The sequence below is a fragment of the Podarcis muralis genome, chromosome 3, assembly GCF_964188315.1.
Source record: "Podarcis muralis chromosome 3, rPodMur119.hap1.1, whole genome shotgun sequence".
Lineage (NCBI taxonomy): Eukaryota > Metazoa > Chordata > Lepidosauria > Squamata > Lacertidae > Podarcis > Podarcis muralis.
This window is the reverse complement of record NC_135657.1, coordinates 46,478,742-46,496,696: the sequence shown is the minus strand read 5'-3', so window position 1 is coordinate 46,496,696 and position 17,955 is coordinate 46,478,742. Positions and strand designations below refer to the sequence as shown.

Below are 17,955 nucleotides of genomic sequence, written 5' to 3'. Positions count from 1 at the left end.
TGACTATTAATGGAAGAGGAAGGAGGGAATGTTTGCTGATTCTCTGCCCACCCGCACCCCCACACTGCTGTGTCCCAATCTGTTCTGGATGGCTGGGACTCCCCGGAATAGATGGTGTGGGCATTATGGGAGGGAAGAGTGAATTTGCACCCTCCCCTCCTATTCTTTTGGAAGGTACCTCGGGGGGGGGGGGAGTTGAAGGAGAACCATTTGGTTTCCACTTATAGTCCTTACACACAAGAGTTAACATAGGAAGTTGCCTTATACTGAGTCACACCATTGCTCCATCTAGCCTAGCAATGCCCAAACTGACTGGCAGTGTTTCTCCAGGATTTAAGGCAGGAAGATCACACAACCCTAACTGGAGATGCCAGGGATTGAAGGTGGGGCGTTCTGCATGCAAACATGTGCTCTGCACCACCAGCCTACAGCCCTTATCCTATCCAGCTTTCTTCATTTCAGCATCTTACTTTAGGTGGGAAAAGCCATTTTGTTGTAAAACAGCTGGGATTCAGAAACCCTTACCAATTTACTGCAAATCGCTCAGAGATCTGCCAGTAGGTTCCAATCTGTCTTTTGCCTACGCCTGCTGCAAGGCATCCCCATTGAAATTATCCACAGCTAGGGCTGCCATATTTCAAAAAGTAAAAACCAGAACACCCCAAAAGTTGATGAAGACCCGAAAATTGTAGACCATCTGCTTTGCATGCCAAATGTCTCAGCTTCAATCCTCAGCATCTCCAGTTAGGGCTGGGAAAAGATCCCTGGCTGAAACCCTGGAGAGCTCCTCCCAGCCAGTGAGTACTGAGCTAGATGCAGTAGAAGTTAGCTTTCTATGTTCCTAGTTGTGAATATAGCACCACCATGTTCTTGAGCAGCTCACACTAATTTCAGTGGAGACTGGGCAGGAGAACATCACAAAACATTCTGGGTCAGACTTGCCTATATCGGGTTCATTCTGCCTCCTTTAATGGCACAATCGGGAGCTTAGGCAGCTGCCTCACCTTGCCTCTTGATGGGGCTTCTGCTTTTGGCTTTGCTGTCATTATTTGTCATGTAATAGAAGAAGCAGTAGAAAGATCCCAAGGTCAAAGGAAGGAGCTCTCAGCTCCCATTTGGATTTTCACAAAAACTGGCTGATTGAGTAAGCATTCCTGGGCTGATTTCAATTGACCCTCATTTTGAAGATCATTCTCATCCTCCCTCCTTCTCAAGAGGCAGGGGGGACAGGAACATAGGAACCTGCCATTGACCCTTCAATAGCCCAGTACAAGTGGCAGTCGCTCTCCAGGGTTTCAGACAGGAGCCCTACCTTACCTGGAGTTTCCAGGTATTGCACCTGGGCCATTTTGCATGCAATAAAGGTGTTCTGCCACCTTGGGTGCTCTTTGCTATGACAAATGGCTGAATCACAGAGCAGGTTGGCCCAAGACATTTTGCTGCTTGCAGCAGGACAGCAAATCTCCTCTCTCTGCACCTCCAAGACAAGATGCACAGTACCCAAGGCCAGCCAAGTCAATTTGGCACCTGAGGCCGAAAATCCCACAAGCACCTCTCCGCTCCTGGGTCGTAAAAAACACAATTACAGCTAACTAAATGACTAACCACTTGGTGCCCTTTCCTGACACCCAAAATGCGGCTACCTCACTCAGGGCCGCCACTACTTATGAAGGAGCTGAATCCGTAATATTTCCCTTCTTCTTCCTCCCCCCCCCCTTTTTTTCCTCTTCCAAAATCATCCTCATCACCAATAACAAATGTAAGGACTGACTGCTATTGCTGCGCGAGCTAATTCTCCTACCCCTTTGGAAATAAACGCATAAAACCCCCTTTCTCTCTTCAAGAATATACAACCCGCTCCACGCTGAGATCAAATAGAAACTAATCTGAGAAGTGTGTTTCGAGCCTTCGCAGAGGGCGCCTGCCTCCCAGCCGCTGCCTTCTTCCCTAGCCAGGAGGAGGGGCGCCGCTCTCTATGGCGGCCTCGCTCCCTCCCCCTCCCCACGAAGTGCGCACGGGCTCCCCCTGTCGGCCGCCGCCCCACATTCACCGCGCGGAGGGAAAGCGGGAGGAGAAGGGCGAGCGGGCTCCCCCTGAGGGGCGCGCGGCATTTCCCCCCGAGAAGAGGCGAGCGAGCGGCGCTTGCCTGCGAGGGGGGCGACGACGAGCGCTGCTTTCCTCCTTCGCTTCACTGCTGGAGAGGTGGCGGCGGCGGCGGCGGCGGCGAGCAGCAGCAGCAAGCAGCAGCAATAGACACCGACAGCAGGTTGCAGCCGGGAGCCGACGCCTCGCCCGCGCTGGGGACTCAGGCAGGCGGACTCTCATGCGGCGGCGGCGGCAGCAGCAGCTCTTCGCCGGCCGCTCCAAACTCCGTGCCTGCGCGGCGGTGGCGGCGGCGGCAAGCGCTAGCTCCGGCTCCGTCCTCCTTCCTCTTCCCGCCTTGGCGACCCGCGCGGGGGCCGCCGCCCCGTCTCTCCAGCCCGCCAGCCCGGGGCGGCTGCACCTTCCTTGAAGCCTGGGAGCCCCCACTCCCCCGCTGCTCTTCCCTATGGGGATTCGCGAGTTCCCCAACGGCACGGCCAGGGGCAAGACCGTCGCCATGTGAGTGGGGGGCGAGGGGGGCGTCGCGCGCAGCAAAGGTTCCCTCACGCAGCCATGCCCCTTCTCCCGGGGGGCCGCCGCCGCCGCGCCTTGGCGCCGACCCGGTGAGGGAGGACGAGGGACACCGGGAGCAAAGTTTTCAGCCTCTCCTCCTGCTTGCTGCTCACTTTCTCCCGGCCGCGCTCGTCTTTTCTCCTCCTCGCTGGGTCTGAGAAGCGGAGGAAGCGGCGTGTTTGTGTGGAGAAGGGAGGTGGTGGTTTTGGCGCGGAAAGGTGGAAAGTTCGCCCGGAGCCTTTCCTGGCCAGCTCGGCGGGGAGCGGAGGAGGAAGGCGCGCTCCCTCGCGGCAGCTTCGAGCCCCTCGGGGTGCGCGGAGAGCGGCGTCGCGCTGGGTTCTCAGTCCGGGCGGGCTCGCAGGAGGAGGGGCTCGGCGCCTATTGACAGAAGACCAAAGTAGACCACGTTTTCTGAGGGGGGGAAAAAACCCCTCTACAAATCGTTGTACTAAGCGAAATAGTAGTAGAACTCGGCTGAGGTTTGCGCTTTGTGCCCAGTGCCCTCAGCGGGGAAGGACCGCAGCCCTGGCATGCAGAAGGTCCCGGGTTTAATCCCTATCATCTCCAGGTAGGGGTGGCAAGGACGCCTGCTTGAAACCTTGGAGAGTCGCTGCCAGTCCGTGTAGGCAATACTGAGCTAGGTGGACTGGTGGTGGGGCTTGACATAAGGCATTGCAGGGGGTTGGACTAGATGACCCTTGGGGGTCCCTTCCAACTCTACAATTCTGGGATGCTAAGGCAGCTGCCTCTACTCCTCTTTGTTGCATTCTTAACACCTTGTTCCTGGGAGGGTTTGCATTTATTACATTCGCCTTTGCCGTACCTTCTCCTCACCCACCTCTCTTGTCTCTGCCTCTAGTGGCATGAGGAGATCTCCAGACGTCAGCCCCAGGAGGCTGTCAGACATCAGCCCTCAACTCCGGCAGCTGAAATACCTAGTGGTGGATGAGGCGATCAAAGAGGATTTGAAATGGTCCCGATCTGTGGAAGACCTCACCAGTGTGGGGCTCACCTCCATTGAGGAAAGGATTCTACGGATTACTGGCTACTACGGCTATCAGCCCTGGGCTGCCAGCTACAAAAGTAAGTCCCTTGTTTATTCCCTGCCTCCTTCACAGCAGCAGTCACCATTCTCTCTATATTGCACATACACACACACAGTCCTCAACTTTCTGTCACAAGGAACCTTCTCAAACTGCCTGGGGAGGATTCAGGTTGTACTCTGGAATTAACCCCTTGTTTCCTTTTCTAGGAATCAGTGGGTTGTATTATCAAAGTAGATGAGAGATGGCCTTTGTTATTTGGCTAGTTTATTGCTCCTTCTTTTCCACAGCTGTCTTAGAATAATAGAATTGTAGAGTTGGGATTTCAGCTCCCTGCAATCCTGCCCACAGCTGTCCTTGGGTGGGCTCGAACTACCAAACTTTCGGTTAACAGTCAGATGCACTGACCCATTGCACGCTTGTGTATATGCCATGCATTTTATATTTTTGTGTCAGTATAGCAAGACAGGTAACAGATGGGTGGGTGGGGGTGAACTTGCCCTCTTTCTGTGTGTGTGTTGTTTCAAAGGATGTGGGGACATGAGGATTTAAATGCAGATCAACTGAACTTTCCGGTTGTCTTGGGGGGGCACTGTGGTGATTATTATATAAAACATATAATTCTTCAGATTTAGGAAAGGATTTCAGCTTAGTGCTCAAGCTTGGATCAAATGCGAATTTTATGAAAGGTCACTGTGGCATAAAGGGCTTCTTTACAAATAAAAATTGTTAGATTAAATGGCAAAAGAAGCTTTTGTCTTCAATACAAGGAACTGATCAGGAAAATGTCATACAGCTGGATGATTTAATGAATTGCTTTCAACTTCTAAACAGATTTGCACATATTGTATTATTATGAGTTTAGGGTGCTAGACTTCCCTAAAACCATGAATCAAGCAATGATTAAAATATAAGTCAGGCCAGCTTCCTTAGGAGAGACGGGCCATTAAAGGGAGAGCAAAGGAAATGGGCTGGTAACAAAGTGAAGACTCTGTGTCAGACTCTCCCCCTCCCTGAGCTCTGAGATAATTAGCAGAGACAAAGCAGGGTGGAGAGTTTAGGATTGCAATTGGTGGTGATGTAACCTAGGAGGGAAATGGTTGCAGGCTGTGAAAGGCAGCAAGCTAGAGCAGAGGGTCAGAGAGTCATGGCTGATTTCTGTTTGGATCCAAGGCTGCAACCATGAGAAATACAAGACCTTTTTGGTGTGTTAATGCTGTGAACCCCTCAGTTGTAGGCTCAGGTGGTATATATGTGTAAATAAATCATATATCATAAAGACACCACAGTCTCCGCTGTGCCTCATTTCCAAAAGGAAACACAGACCCTGGGTAGGTTCCTGGACCCCTGGAATCTTTCACTGGTCTGAGATTGGGGTGGCATGTAGCAGTATTCATCAAAGCAAAGTGGACTTTCATGCCAGAATCCTAACCTCACTCACCTGGGAGTAAACACTATTGAAGTTACTCCTGAATAGACATGGTTAGGATGCAGCCATAATGCTACTTACTGTATTGGCTTGAATATAAGCCACACCCGAATATAAGCCACACCTTTAAAATTGGAGGGGGGGGGAGAAAAAAATCTGGAGTATAAGCCGCTCCACTCCTCACTGCTCCTGGCTGCATACTGGGTGCTGGGGGGGGGCACGCTGCATTTCCAGTGGCCTTTCCCCTTCCTCGCTCTCTCCCTTTCTTCCTGACCTTGGGAGGAGAGGATGGGGGACTGGACTATGTGAGGGGCAGGCACCGCTTTGCTTCGTTCCTGGCACTGTTTGCCCTGTGCTCCTGGCTGCATACCGTAATGTCAAGAATATATGCCACACTTTAACTTTTCATGGTCAGAATTTGAGAAAAAACTGAGGCTTATATTCAGGCCAATACAGTATGTTAATTTTGGTGCTAAGGTATAGTTCTTTATTTCTTAGTACCATTAATGTAATAAAGTGATTAGGCTTACTCGTGATGGATGGGGTTAAATCTGTACTTGTGAGAATATATTAAAGAATATATTGAACAGTGGCTGGGGAAACCCAACCAGATGGGTGGGGAATAAATAATAAATTATTATAATAACAAATTCTTATAGGATTCTTTTAACAACCACCACCACTAGTTAATGCCGGAGTTCCTATCAGGTTGCAGTCCTATACCCACTTACGAGGAAGTATGCCCCATTGAATTTAATGGGACTTCTGAGAAGAGTTGTATTGGATTGTGCTATAAATGTGTACAATAATCAATACAATGTATTACACTACACTGATCATGATTCATGTTTTCATATTTCCAAAGTCTGACAAAATATTTCTCTAATATCTCAGGGCACTGATGGTTGTTACAGTGTGCCTATTTTGTGTGTTTATCATACAAAAAGACAGGAAGGTTCCCCCTTCTGCTCCATTTTACGAATCATCTGTAAGGGGTGCCAAATTCCATGTTATGAATTTTCTGCATTTGCATGGTGACATCACAATAACATGCCTCCTGAGTTGTCCAGGAGGAAACATATTCATTCTTCTCATTTTCCTTTCTCCAAACATGTTGGTTCAGAAGACGCCATGTTACCAGGAGGTAAGTCTGGAATCTCTGCATTCAATAATGGTGCAGCTTGGTTGTTCAAGAGCCCGTCCTCTCAGCTCTGAAATATGGAAACAGGGCTTTATTCAAATTAAATAACCACTCAATCCCTTGGAAAATGCCTTGTGGAGTGTCGCAAGTTTCTGTTTTGATATCTGCATGGAGTCAGTGGCTGAAACTGTTTAATGTTTTGGAGTTGGATGTCATTAACATGCTGATGATACCCAGCTCTGTTTTTCTATCAAGATCCAGGAGCTAAAGCTCTCCCGTGAGCCAGTGTCTGGCAACTGCAATGGACTAGATGAGGATGTATAGGTTGCAACTGAATGCAGATGAGGCATAAGTGATGACAGTTGGGGGTCCTTGGAGAGAAAAAACCCAGTGATGGGATTTGCCTTCTTTTAATTGAGTAGTTGTGCATTATAGGGGATCTTTTCAACCCTTTCTTAGCTTGGATTCTAAGAATTCTTGGTTACTGCTTCTACCTATCATTTTTACTGCACCCTTTCCTGATGTACAGGGACCTGCCCAGTATCTTACACACTATTTGTAATATGAATGGACCACTATAATGCGTCCTGTGGGGCTGACGTCTTGCTAATGCAGCACTTCACTTATTTGAGGGAGTAGGGCAATGGAAACAGATAAGATCTGTGTAATTGCTGTACACTCCTGGTAAAGATGAGTCCATAGGAGAGTCTGAAGCTAGCTAGAATGAGTTTAGAGCAGGGGACTGACCAGCAAGGAGTTTGTACCCACTTGAAAGCCATAGGTCAGAAAACAAAAGTAGTCAGAAACAAGTCTTTCAGTACCTTGGACAGGCCTCAGGGAAGAAACTCTGGTGGGGACAACTTCTTAGAAGGACTAGCTGCTGAGCTCATGTGGTGTAGTGGTTAAGAGCGGTAGTCACGTAATCTGGGGAACCGGGTTCGCGTCTCCGCTCCTCCACATGCAGCTGCTGGGTGACCTTGGGCCAGTCACACTTCTTTGAAGTCTCTCAGCCCCACTCACCTCACAGAGTGTTTGTTGTGGGGGAGGAAGGGAAAGGAGATTGTTAGCCGCTTTGAGACTCCTGAAGGGGAGTGAAAGGCGGGATATCAAATCCAAATTCTTCTTCATGTAGTTTTTCAGCTTGACTACCACCTCACCAGGCTCTGCCCCCTTACTGGAAAATGGAGATCCTTTAAGGAGCAAATCTCTGGCCCGGAGCCTAACATTTTGTTGTGTCTCTGTTGCCAAGCACATTGCCTGTGGTGGCGAACAGATGGCACACAAGGCCTTTTGTGTGTGGGTGAGGAGCAAGGGTGCTGGTTCTGTGATGGTTCCTGGATCCTGGACAATAGTCTCTGGGCATCCTGGCTGAAGGGTTTTAGACAGGGGTCAGCAAACTTTTTCAGCAGGGGGGGCCAATCCACTGTCCCTCAGACCTTGTTGGGGGCCGGACTATTTTTTTTTTGGGGGGGTGCATCTCTGAATGAATTTCTATGCCCCACAAATAACCCAGAGATGCATTTTAAACAAAAGCACACATTCTATTCATCTAAAAACAGCAGGCAGGCCCCACACATAGCCCAGAGATGCATTTTAAATAAAAGGACACATTCTACTCATGTAAAAACATGCTGACCATCCGCGGGCCAGATTTAGAAGGCGATTGGGCCGGATTTGGCCCCCGGGCCTTAGTTTGCCTACCCATGGTTTTAGGTTCAAAGTGTCAGATTCCTATGGTTGCTGGACTCAGCTTGAGTTTCAGTTCCCAAATCTGGTGTTTGTGTGGGTGATATTCCTGACTCATCTGATCTCTAGCCCTCAAAGTCAGTGCCCAAATCACTTTTGGTAATCTGGATCTTGACCATTGCAATGTCATTGGAATATTTTTCTTTGAGCCATAATTAAAGGGGGGGTTCACCTTGGCCTCAGTAGACATATAAAACCTGTGCCCTACTGGTTGACTATGATCTTCAAAAGAGGCTTCCCTTGCCGGGTTAATTTTCACTTTTTGAGAGGTGGTAGAATTAAAGTCTTGAGGAATTTTTAGTGGGTTGTTTCAAAATGCTCCTTTCAGAGCTTGAATTTTCTGTGCGTGGCTTTGTGCCTATTGTGCAATAGTCCCTAAACCAAGAGAGTACTCACTCCCCTGAGATGTGGCCATTTGTTTTGCATGGTTCTCAAAAAAGGAAGAAGTCTAGAGGCCTCTGAAAGACATCTCCCATGACAAGCAGCCCATCACGATCCTTCAAGTCCTCCCTGGAGAAAACCTCAGAACGTTGGGAGCTATGCCCATGTACGTGCTGCCTCCACGAGGGTGTGTAAAATACCACTGGGGATTCCCAATTTGGATGATTGTCATGCAAGGGAATACAGTGCTTTCCACCTCCAATGTTAAAGGTGCTAGAGATCTCTTGGGATTATTGGAGATTAATATCATCCACCACCCCACTTAAACGGGCCCTTCAAACAAAAATATGGTGAAAGTAGATGATAGTGAGACTTTGAATGACAGCTGAGAACCAGCTTGACAGAAATGCCAACCCAGGAGATGCAGGAAGGAAAATACTGGATAATGTCCACCTGAAAATGTGCCATGTTCCCTGCATTCCACATCTCTCTGCAACAGCAGCATGCTGCAACCAACAGAGCTATCCAGGCTGTTTTGAAACTTAATAAAAATATAGTAAAAGGGGGATCAATTGTTTACAATTGAAATCTATCTTATCCTAATATCATTCACAGTTTTAGAATTTTGCACTGGAAGGGAGGGATATTCTAAAGGATTGTGAGTGGTTGTTTTTACCGAGTGCCTTGATATGTAGCTGTAGCTTGATGCAGCTGATATACTGGTTTTGACCCATTATCGTGAAGGAGGAGGTGTTGAAAGTGTGCTGTGCAGGATTTTATAATTGTTCATAAAGAGTTACAGTTTATTAAAAATGTTGCTGAAAGATACGTAAGAACTTATAACTTCTTGGATAAAGTGTTGTTTGCTTTGTTGGCAAAAACTGGCTTGCTACTTGTACCTCTGCAGTAATTACTGCCTTGCGGGCTTTGTTCTTTCAGTCTTAAAATGAGTGGTACCTTGTCTCATGAATGGCCCTATTGCCCATTAAGAGAAATATCTTTATTGGTGTTTCTGCCAGATTGGACCTTATGGGAGGGCCAGCTTCTGAGCTAGTTGTTAATGCTCCTTTCTGACATGATGACTAATAGTCCAATTGACTTCATGTTGAGCAACTGTGGGTAGACTTGCTGAAGTAAGAAAGATCACATCCGTGGCTCAATTATAACCTGCTTTCTGGGATTTAAAATTTGTCTTTGAATGCTAATTGTAACCAAAGCTTAATGTGCAATGTTAATTCTCCACAGCAATATTTTAATGGCATCTGTTTCTTGGAATCTGTTTAATTTGGCAGAAGTTATGACTAAAGAAGAGGTAGCAATGCTTTTGAATTTACATAGCTTTGAATTCAAAGCTATGCAAATGTTTCATCATATTGTTGAGATATGTTTTGCATATTACACCTGAAAAGTGCTGTGTGTTCTGAGAAAAACAAAGAATCACCTGCACTTTTTCCCAAATTTTTTTTATTGGTTTTTACAATATTATAAACAAACAAACAAGACAAACAAACATAACAAACATAAATCATAGCCCTATTGAAAATTAGTTATTAACTTTGTTAAATGACTTCCTCGCTTCCCCTTGGTTGAATTTCATTGCATGTCCTTGTAACGGTTTTCCAAATCCCTTTTTTTTTTGAAATTTAACTTAAACATTAACATCCTTAAATCTTCTCCTTATAGAGTTAAACATATTAATTTATCACTTAACATAAATAAAATCCTAAGCCCATTAAGTATCTGCAAGCTATTTCCGGTTAGTTTAACTTAACAAATTTAACTAAATAATCATTAAATTTATTCCATTCTTCCTGATATTCCTCCTCCTTCTGGTCGCGGACTCTGTGGTTTCTCTTCAGATCGTATAAATCTTTCGCCTTTTAAGAATCACCTGCACTTAACCACAACCATCAGAATTACTATGCAGAAATCAGCTGTGGGAAAAGCAATGTTCACCTTTCTGTGATTACACAGCTATATTGTACAGAGAATATAGAGTGGAAATCAGAGGAGGGGAGCACAGAGGAAGGAACATGGCTGGGAACAGCTGGCATTGTGGTGCAGTTCTGCAAGTGACCACTAACTTGTCTGTTTTGAGTTGTTGGGAATTGGATGAACTGTAGACTAGAAAGGGTATATGTGGCGTGCTCAAGTATCAGTTGTTGTTTTTTTACATTAGCTTGGGCTGTAATGAATTCCGTTTGTGAGTTGGGCATAAATAAGTGGCAACATATGTGATTGTTTTTCATATGGGTCTGAGCCATGTGCTTCCAAAACTGGTCAGTCTTCTGCTGGGTTTGAAAAATGTTTTATCATGCTAGTGGTCATTCAGACTATAACTCAAAGAATGCAAATTTTCTCTAAGAAACCACTGGCTTAGTGTAATATACATGGAGGGAAGGTAATTTTTTTTAAAAAAAATGGAATAAATTCAGTCAAGTTTTATAAAGGAATTGGCATGTTATATCATACTTCTTAGGATCCCACCTGCCTGGTTTTTGACCACAATAAAGATAGATTGAAAGATTGATTGGGATCCACCAAATCAATGAGACTTCCAAGTTAAAATGGTATTAAACTAATAGTATTTAATAAGCACAGAACAATCATGGTTCAATTTGTGTTCCTTAACTACTTTCTGTCACATTCCTGGCATGTACTGTGCCCACTATTTTGCATGTAGTAGAACATTAATCTGATTGCTATCTAAGCAAGAAAACATGAAAATGGCATGAAGCCTCATAATATGATTCCACGTTAAAACTTTGAAGGCAATTAGAAATTTCTTTATGAAAAAGTTTTTACAGTGTGCATTGAATTCTGGAGATTGTTGTTGTTTAGTCATTTAGTTGTGTCCGACTCTTCGTGACCCCATGGTCCAGAGCACGCCAGGCACTCCTGTCTTCCACTGCCTCCCGCAGTTTAGTCAAACTAATGCTGGTAGCTTCGAGAACACTATCCAGCCATCTCGTCCTCTGTTGTCCCCTTCTCCTTGTGCCCTCCATCTTTCCCAACATCAGAGTCTTTTCCAGGGAGTCTTCTCTTCTCATGAGGTGGCCAAAGTATTGGAGTCTCAGCTTCAGGATCTGTCCTTCCAGTGAGCACTCAGGGCTGATTTCCTTAAGAATGGACATGTTTGATCTTCATACAGTTCATGGGACTCTCAAGAGTCTCCTCCAGCAGCATAATTCATAATTCTGGAGATTCCCTATTAGATTGTTTTTAAACTGTAGGTCATGCAGGGATGGAAGTAATCTACACTGGTCTTCTGCCGCCTGGGCCTGAGAAGCAAACGGCTTCTCCATCTGCCACCTGTTGGAAAGTAGCCTGCAGGCTGTTGCTGATCTATCTGGGAATCTGATAGTTGTAGGGAATGCAGAAATTCAAGCACTGTGCTTTTGTGTGCTTTTGAATACACTTTGTGTGCTTTTGAATACATTGAGGACCTCTTCAGATAGCAGAAAAATGTAGCTACCTCCCTTTCTAGTAATGTTCTGCCATATATGTTTTTCCTGCATATAGCTCAACTGTGTTAGCTTATACTAAACTTAAGGGTTCTTTAGTGTACGTATTGGGAGTTGTCATAAAGATATTACTCACTTTTATTATAGGTTCAATCCTAAATATTGTTCATGCGAATAAGTATTTTAGGTGAGGTATGCCTTTCGCTATGTCAGTATTATGGCTCAGATTATAGACACAATAAAATAAGGATGCAGAGGCTGGAAAATGATGCAGCTGTTTAGAGTAAGCAAGGGGGCAGGGAAGAGCTTTGAACCATCTGTTCCTCTTCTGCATACCTTTGCTTGCTGCTTGAAGATAATGGGCACGCATGGGCTATATTTTTTCACTTGGGGGTTCCACTCTTCTTCATGAGCAGTGTGAGCCTCCGCATGTAAGGCTTCTTATATTGCCAAAATGGCACCATCCATGCACAAGAGGGGAGGTATCAGGAAGTATGAAGTAACTTGGCAGAAGTAAAAAAAAAACAAAAACACTTTGAGAGGGGAGCGTAAGGATGGAGAACCCAAAACAGCCAAATTAGACCTTTAAGCTATGGGACACTGGATGAAGGAACAGAAAACCAAGGGAAGAGTTCTGAAATCCTGGAAGAGAGCATGGATAGGCGCTTGAATAGTACCGCTTCATATTGCAACATTTTCTTGCAGGTCACACCTATACTTGTTTCTAATTGTACAGGTGTTGTGAAGGGCAGGATACAGGATGGCCCAGAAGGAAAAGCAGAGAGCTTTGGATTGGCATGCAGTAACTTGGGAGTGTTGTGTTGCCAATCATAGCATCATTGGTGGAATATATGAGAGGCCTTGGGATGCTGCAGTCCACACTCAGAGTGCCAGATCATAGCCTTTGATATCCCAAGCCTTATAAGGTATGGTTGATGGAGCTGGATATGTTTAGCCTACAAAAGAGGAAACTGAGGGGAGATAGGATAGCCATCTTCAAATTTCTAAAGGGCTGTCACATGGAAGAATACAAGCCGGACCAATGATTTTAAGTTACAAGAAAGAAGATTCCAAATAAACACCAGGGAAAACTTTCTGACAGTAAGAGCTGTTTGACAGTGGAACGGACTCTCTTAGAAGGTGCTGGACTCTCCTGCAAAGGTTAGATAGTCATCAGTCATGGATGCTTTAGCTGAGATTCCTGCATTGCAGGATGTTCGACTAAATGACTCTCAGGGTCCCTTCCAACTCTACAATTCTATTATTTTATCTAGGCTTTCATAACCCCCAGATTTGATTGCTGTAATGCACTGTATGTAGGGCTGCCCTAAGATTGGCCAAGAAGCTGAAGCTAGTGCAAAATTCAATGGCTTGAATACTCACTGGGGCAGAGTGTTGCCACCATGTCACAATACTGCTGAAAGAATTGTACTGGCTGCCAGTTAGCTACTGAGCTTAGTTCAAGGTGCTGGTACTGTTGTATAAAGCCCTACATAGCTTAGGACCAGGACACCTAAATGATCATATCATCTCTTATACACCAATCTGATCACTTCATTCTTCAAGAGAGAGCCTTCTGCAGGTATCTTCTCATCAGGAAATCTGCATGATGTAGGACTTGGGTCTTTTAGAGTCATGGTACCTACCCTTTGGAAATCTCTTACTACCTGAGAAGTATCTTCTCTGTTGTCTCTTTGGCACCTACTGAAGGCTTTCCTTTTCAACAAGCCTTTTAAGTGCGGATTCTTATCCCAGACAGTCTCTTTGCTGAATTTTAAATTGTTTTTATATGTGTTTTATTGTTGATGTTTTTATTGTTACTATATTAAAAATGGTAAAACTTTTAAAAATAATAATGGTATGGGTTGCAGTTCCTTTTCCTCAGTGAAAGAGAAATGCTTGAAAGCAATCAATAATGAAATTCTCAGATATACAGTGGTACCTTGTGTTACGTACCATCCCCCTTACAAATGCTTCGGGTTACGTTCTCCACTAACCCAGAAGTAGATGCCCCTTGCTGCGAACTTTGCCCTGGGATGCAAGCAGAAATCGCGCTCCGTCGGTGCAGCAGCAGCGGGAGGCGCCATTAGCGAAACCGCGCCTCATGTTATAAGCAGTTTCCAGTTACAAACGGACCTCCAGAACGGATTAAGTTCGTAAGTGCTCAAAGCCCATTCATTTTCTAAAACTAGGAACTGCAAAACAGATAATCATTCCCAAACTATCCATTTTCCTTATAAACTAACTCAGTGGCTTATTTAGGCTCCTTAACAGTAAGAAGGAGTCCTCATGGAACAGTGTGGGTGGGACTCAGTGGCGGAGCATATGCCCGCGCTGCCTAGGGCAGGCGTGCTCCCAAGGGGGCTGGGGCACGGAGGGTGCCCTCCCAGGCGCAAGATAGACACTCAGGTGCACACGCCCTGCAGCTGGGGATGGAGTGAACCACCGATGGCGGACATTCAGCGCACCGCCCGCCCGCAACTCCCAAGCCTCTCCCTCAGCTGTCAAAACGAAGGGGGAAGGGGGGGAATGTCACCAGCAAAGTGGTGTGGCTCCCCCCTTCCCCCGACGGCTTGGGATAGACTTGGGAGTCGCGGGCGGGCGGCACACCAAATGTCACCCCCCTCAGCGAAGACACCTGGGGCGATTTACCCCCACCACACACCCCTTCCTCCACCCCTGGTGTGACCTCTAAGTAGAGAGGAGTAGGGTTGCAGTGTTAGTCATTTTGTATTACCGCAGTCCTGATTCCAGCTCAGTAGTGGCACCCCAAGTTTGGAACTTGCTCCCTTCTGAGGGATGAATAGTGCTGATTTGGTTGGGTTTTCTGTTTCAGTTAAAGACCTCGCTATTAGCCCAGGGTCTTTAGTGGAGTTTAGTTTACTATCAGAATGGATTTCAAGTATTTATCCAGCTGTGATTTGTCCACCTACATTTGATTTCTCTACAATAACTCATAGCAGCTATAAGTCAACAGGGTAGATAGAATATGGTACCGAAGGTTAAAAAACCATGCCACGGAATATTGTATCCATAAAGCAACAGAAATAAATGATCAAGGATATGCAAGCTCCATTGTAATGACTCAAATATGCAAAAGAGGCATCTTGATCCCCATCATTTCTGAATTCCTGTTGTTCATATTGCTACCTTTAATATATATGCTTTCCTTGCATCACCTTCAAATTTCCCATGAGACGGGATTCACTGACTTGTTAAAAACTTCTTCACTTTCCACCCTCAACAAGAGAATTGTGAAATAATGTAGGGCAGAGCCTCAAATGTTTGTTTAGTGGTACATGCCTCGTTTAATGTGTCCTAGAAGAAAATGTTGGTGTGCTGTTTCTACAATTCTCTTCCACTTTTTTGTTTGAACTAATATAATTTAATTCAGTTTTGTTTTGTTTTGGATTGAGGGTGCAATCTCAGGATGAGAAAGGGGGAAAGGGAACTTGATTGAGCTAGTGGCAGCCTATCAGTGTACCAAGAGCTGTATAAGCTCTTTAGTCCCATCAAAATTACCCTTGTGGTGAATTAAAACCACTAAAGAATTACGTTATTTCTGTGGCCTTTTGCAATTTCTGATCAGGTCAATCAGTTGATTACTTTGGAGAAGAGTGTTAGGTTAGTAATCGGAAATAAGTTTATTAAAACATGTTTAAACAATTTCCCCACAAACTCAAAACACTTTACACTAAAAACAGCAACACAAAAACAAACAAATCAATATTTGATTGCTTAATGGTTTTGTTTAACTGCTTGGAAGATTCTGGGGTGTGCAGGCATAGGAGTCTTGTTGGGTTTTTTAAAGTTACTTGCCAAAAATGCTGTTAATGCAAAACACTGGAAATCTAATGGTCTGTATCAAAACTCAGTGATTGAAAAAAGCACTCTTGGTAGTAGCAATGGACAAGCTAACTGTATTGTTATGATTCTGGAATGATTTTGCGAATAATGAACTGTTGTAGCAATGGGATGCTTTGGCGACTTATTGGAATAATTACTGTAATTTGCCTCAGCTCAATAAACACCTCTATTTCTTTCTTGTAACAAATACAGTATGTAAAATAATGATAGTTTTAGATGATGCTGTTTCTTGTTTATTATTTTGTTTTGCTTATTATAATGGCCTCAGACGTGCTTGCTGTTAAAAAAGGGGAAAGTAAATGTGCTCAGTGCTTTTTACACATAAAATGAGTCCACCAAGTGATACTAGAACTTTGCCCTTTTTGGAGGGTGGGAGTCTAACTTGTTCTATTAATAGTATATGGTTGAACATTTAACTTTCCTTTGTTTCTTTTTTGCTAAAAAACATTGTGACAAACTGCTGTAGCGAATCTAGTGACCCAAATCTATAAGCAGCTGGATTAACACAGGAACATATCATAGGATGGGGCATGAAGTGCAGTGATGGTTTGTCAGAGGGCCAAACAAGATGTGGCATTAAACATATATTTGAGTTTAATATGCAAGCAGCTGCTAGAGGCGGGCTATTAATTTCTGACATTGCAGTGTGTCAACCTCCTTTTCTCTGTTACCATGGTCCTGACAAAGCTTTGGAGCTAGTATTTGTGTTCAGAGAAAATCTCCTACTGGCAGAAACACAGAGCTTTCATGATAATAAGCAAAATGAAATATTTGTGAAATTTGCTGGTGCTCCTCTCAGCAGCCCTGGCTGGCAGCTGACATATTTATGTCCCAGAAAGATGACCCAGTGTCTTTCGAAGGGGCATTCTGTGACATAAGCTTGGCAGCTACCAGCCAGTAGCTGTAGGAAGAAGATCAGCCTTCACCACAAAATATTTGATGGTGGGGGAATCAGAGAAAAATACAGGGCAGGTTGGTTCCTCCTTTTATCCCTAAATCTCCCCCAAGTCCTATGCAAAGACTTCCAGTTATTCAATGAAGCTCTCCCCCCCCCCCCATGTGCCCCTATGTCCCCAATTGGCTGGGGGGAAGGTCAGGAGAACAGCACATGGGGGAAGGAGAGAGGGGTTTCAGTGGATCTGGATTCTTGTGCAGCTGGAGCATTCATCATGATGCAACACAGAATTCCACCCAGTGTTTCTAGAAATAGGCAGTACTCTGCAGATAATTCATTCTGGAGATACTCGCTGGTATAACTCTGATCTGTAAAGCTGATTTATTGTCCATAGTCGGCTGCAAAAGTATTAAAAGTGCACCTGCACACCATTATTCTTATTGCTGATGGATTGCAGGATCTCTGCTTGTTTTGTTGTATGTGGATTATTTTAAATTTTTAAAAAAGTAATCAGTTTTTAAAAAAATGATTTTTTTAAAAGGAGACTTCAATGAAGGTTAAGCCACAAAAATAAAATCTTGTGATCACAACATGAGAGTTCAGTATTCACATCTAATAATAGAGGCTGTACATAGCTATGATTATTAGTTAGCCATTGACAATCTTAATCACCATAATTAGTCGAATCCCATTGTAAAGCCACCTTTACTGAGTCTATGCCATTGCTATATCTTGCTTTAGCCAATTCTGTAGGTATGCATTGTGTAATGAAGTTCTCCCTTTTTTTGTCTGTCATGAATCTGCCACCCTCAGTTTCATTGGATGATCCTGAGTACTATATTAATTTCTCCAAACCATGTATAATTTTATATATTCCTGTCCTGTCCTTCCCCCCCCCAAAAAAACCCCCTATATATTCCCAAATGCTGTGACCTTTCTCATAGTGGAGTTATTCCAGCTCCTTGAGCATGTTGGTTGTCATTTTCCACACCTTTTCCAGCTCTATAAGAAACTTTTATTTCCAGGAAAGTTTTTTGCTTTTACAAAATATGGCTTGTTTAAAGGAGGCGATCAGCAGAATGGAAGGGGGCTTTTAACTCTTTCTGGGCAGACAGTGGCACTGAGACCCACCTGAAAGTTCCACAGGTCCACTGGTGCGTCCTGGTCTACTGTTTGAGAAACACTGCACTATTTCCTTAATATGACTTTCATTAGTGGAATATTCATTTAGTGTGGATCCTAGTGCACATTGTAACCAATTCTTTTAAAGGTGCAAAGGGAAGTTTTTTTCTCTTCAGAGTGCATATATACAAATGCTTTTTCTAAAATAAATA

At 44.6% G+C, this 17,955-nt stretch overlaps 1 protein-coding gene across 3 annotated transcripts in view; it reads left to right on the top strand.

The window, feature by feature from the left end:
- Window positions 1-2,042: 2,042 nt before the first annotated feature.
- SLC35F3 (solute carrier family 35 member F3) overlaps window positions 2,043-17,955 on the top strand; it is a 91,327-nt gene continuing 75,414 nt past the window's right edge. Inside the window, exons 1-3 of one of the 3 annotated variants that reach the window (XM_028724046.2) lie at window positions 2,043-2,601; window positions 3,515-3,738; window positions 6,251-6,271. In XM_028724046.2, the coding sequence (XP_028579879.2) occupies window positions 2,549-2,601; window positions 3,515-3,738; window positions 6,251-6,271 (298 nt within the window). In that variant the 5' untranslated portion in view covers window positions 2,043-2,548. Of the gene's footprint in view, window positions 2,602-2,642; window positions 3,224-3,514; window positions 3,739-6,250; window positions 6,272-17,955 lie in introns of those variants that run through there. The other 2 variants (XM_028724047.2, XM_028724048.2) reach the window with 2 other exon arrangements.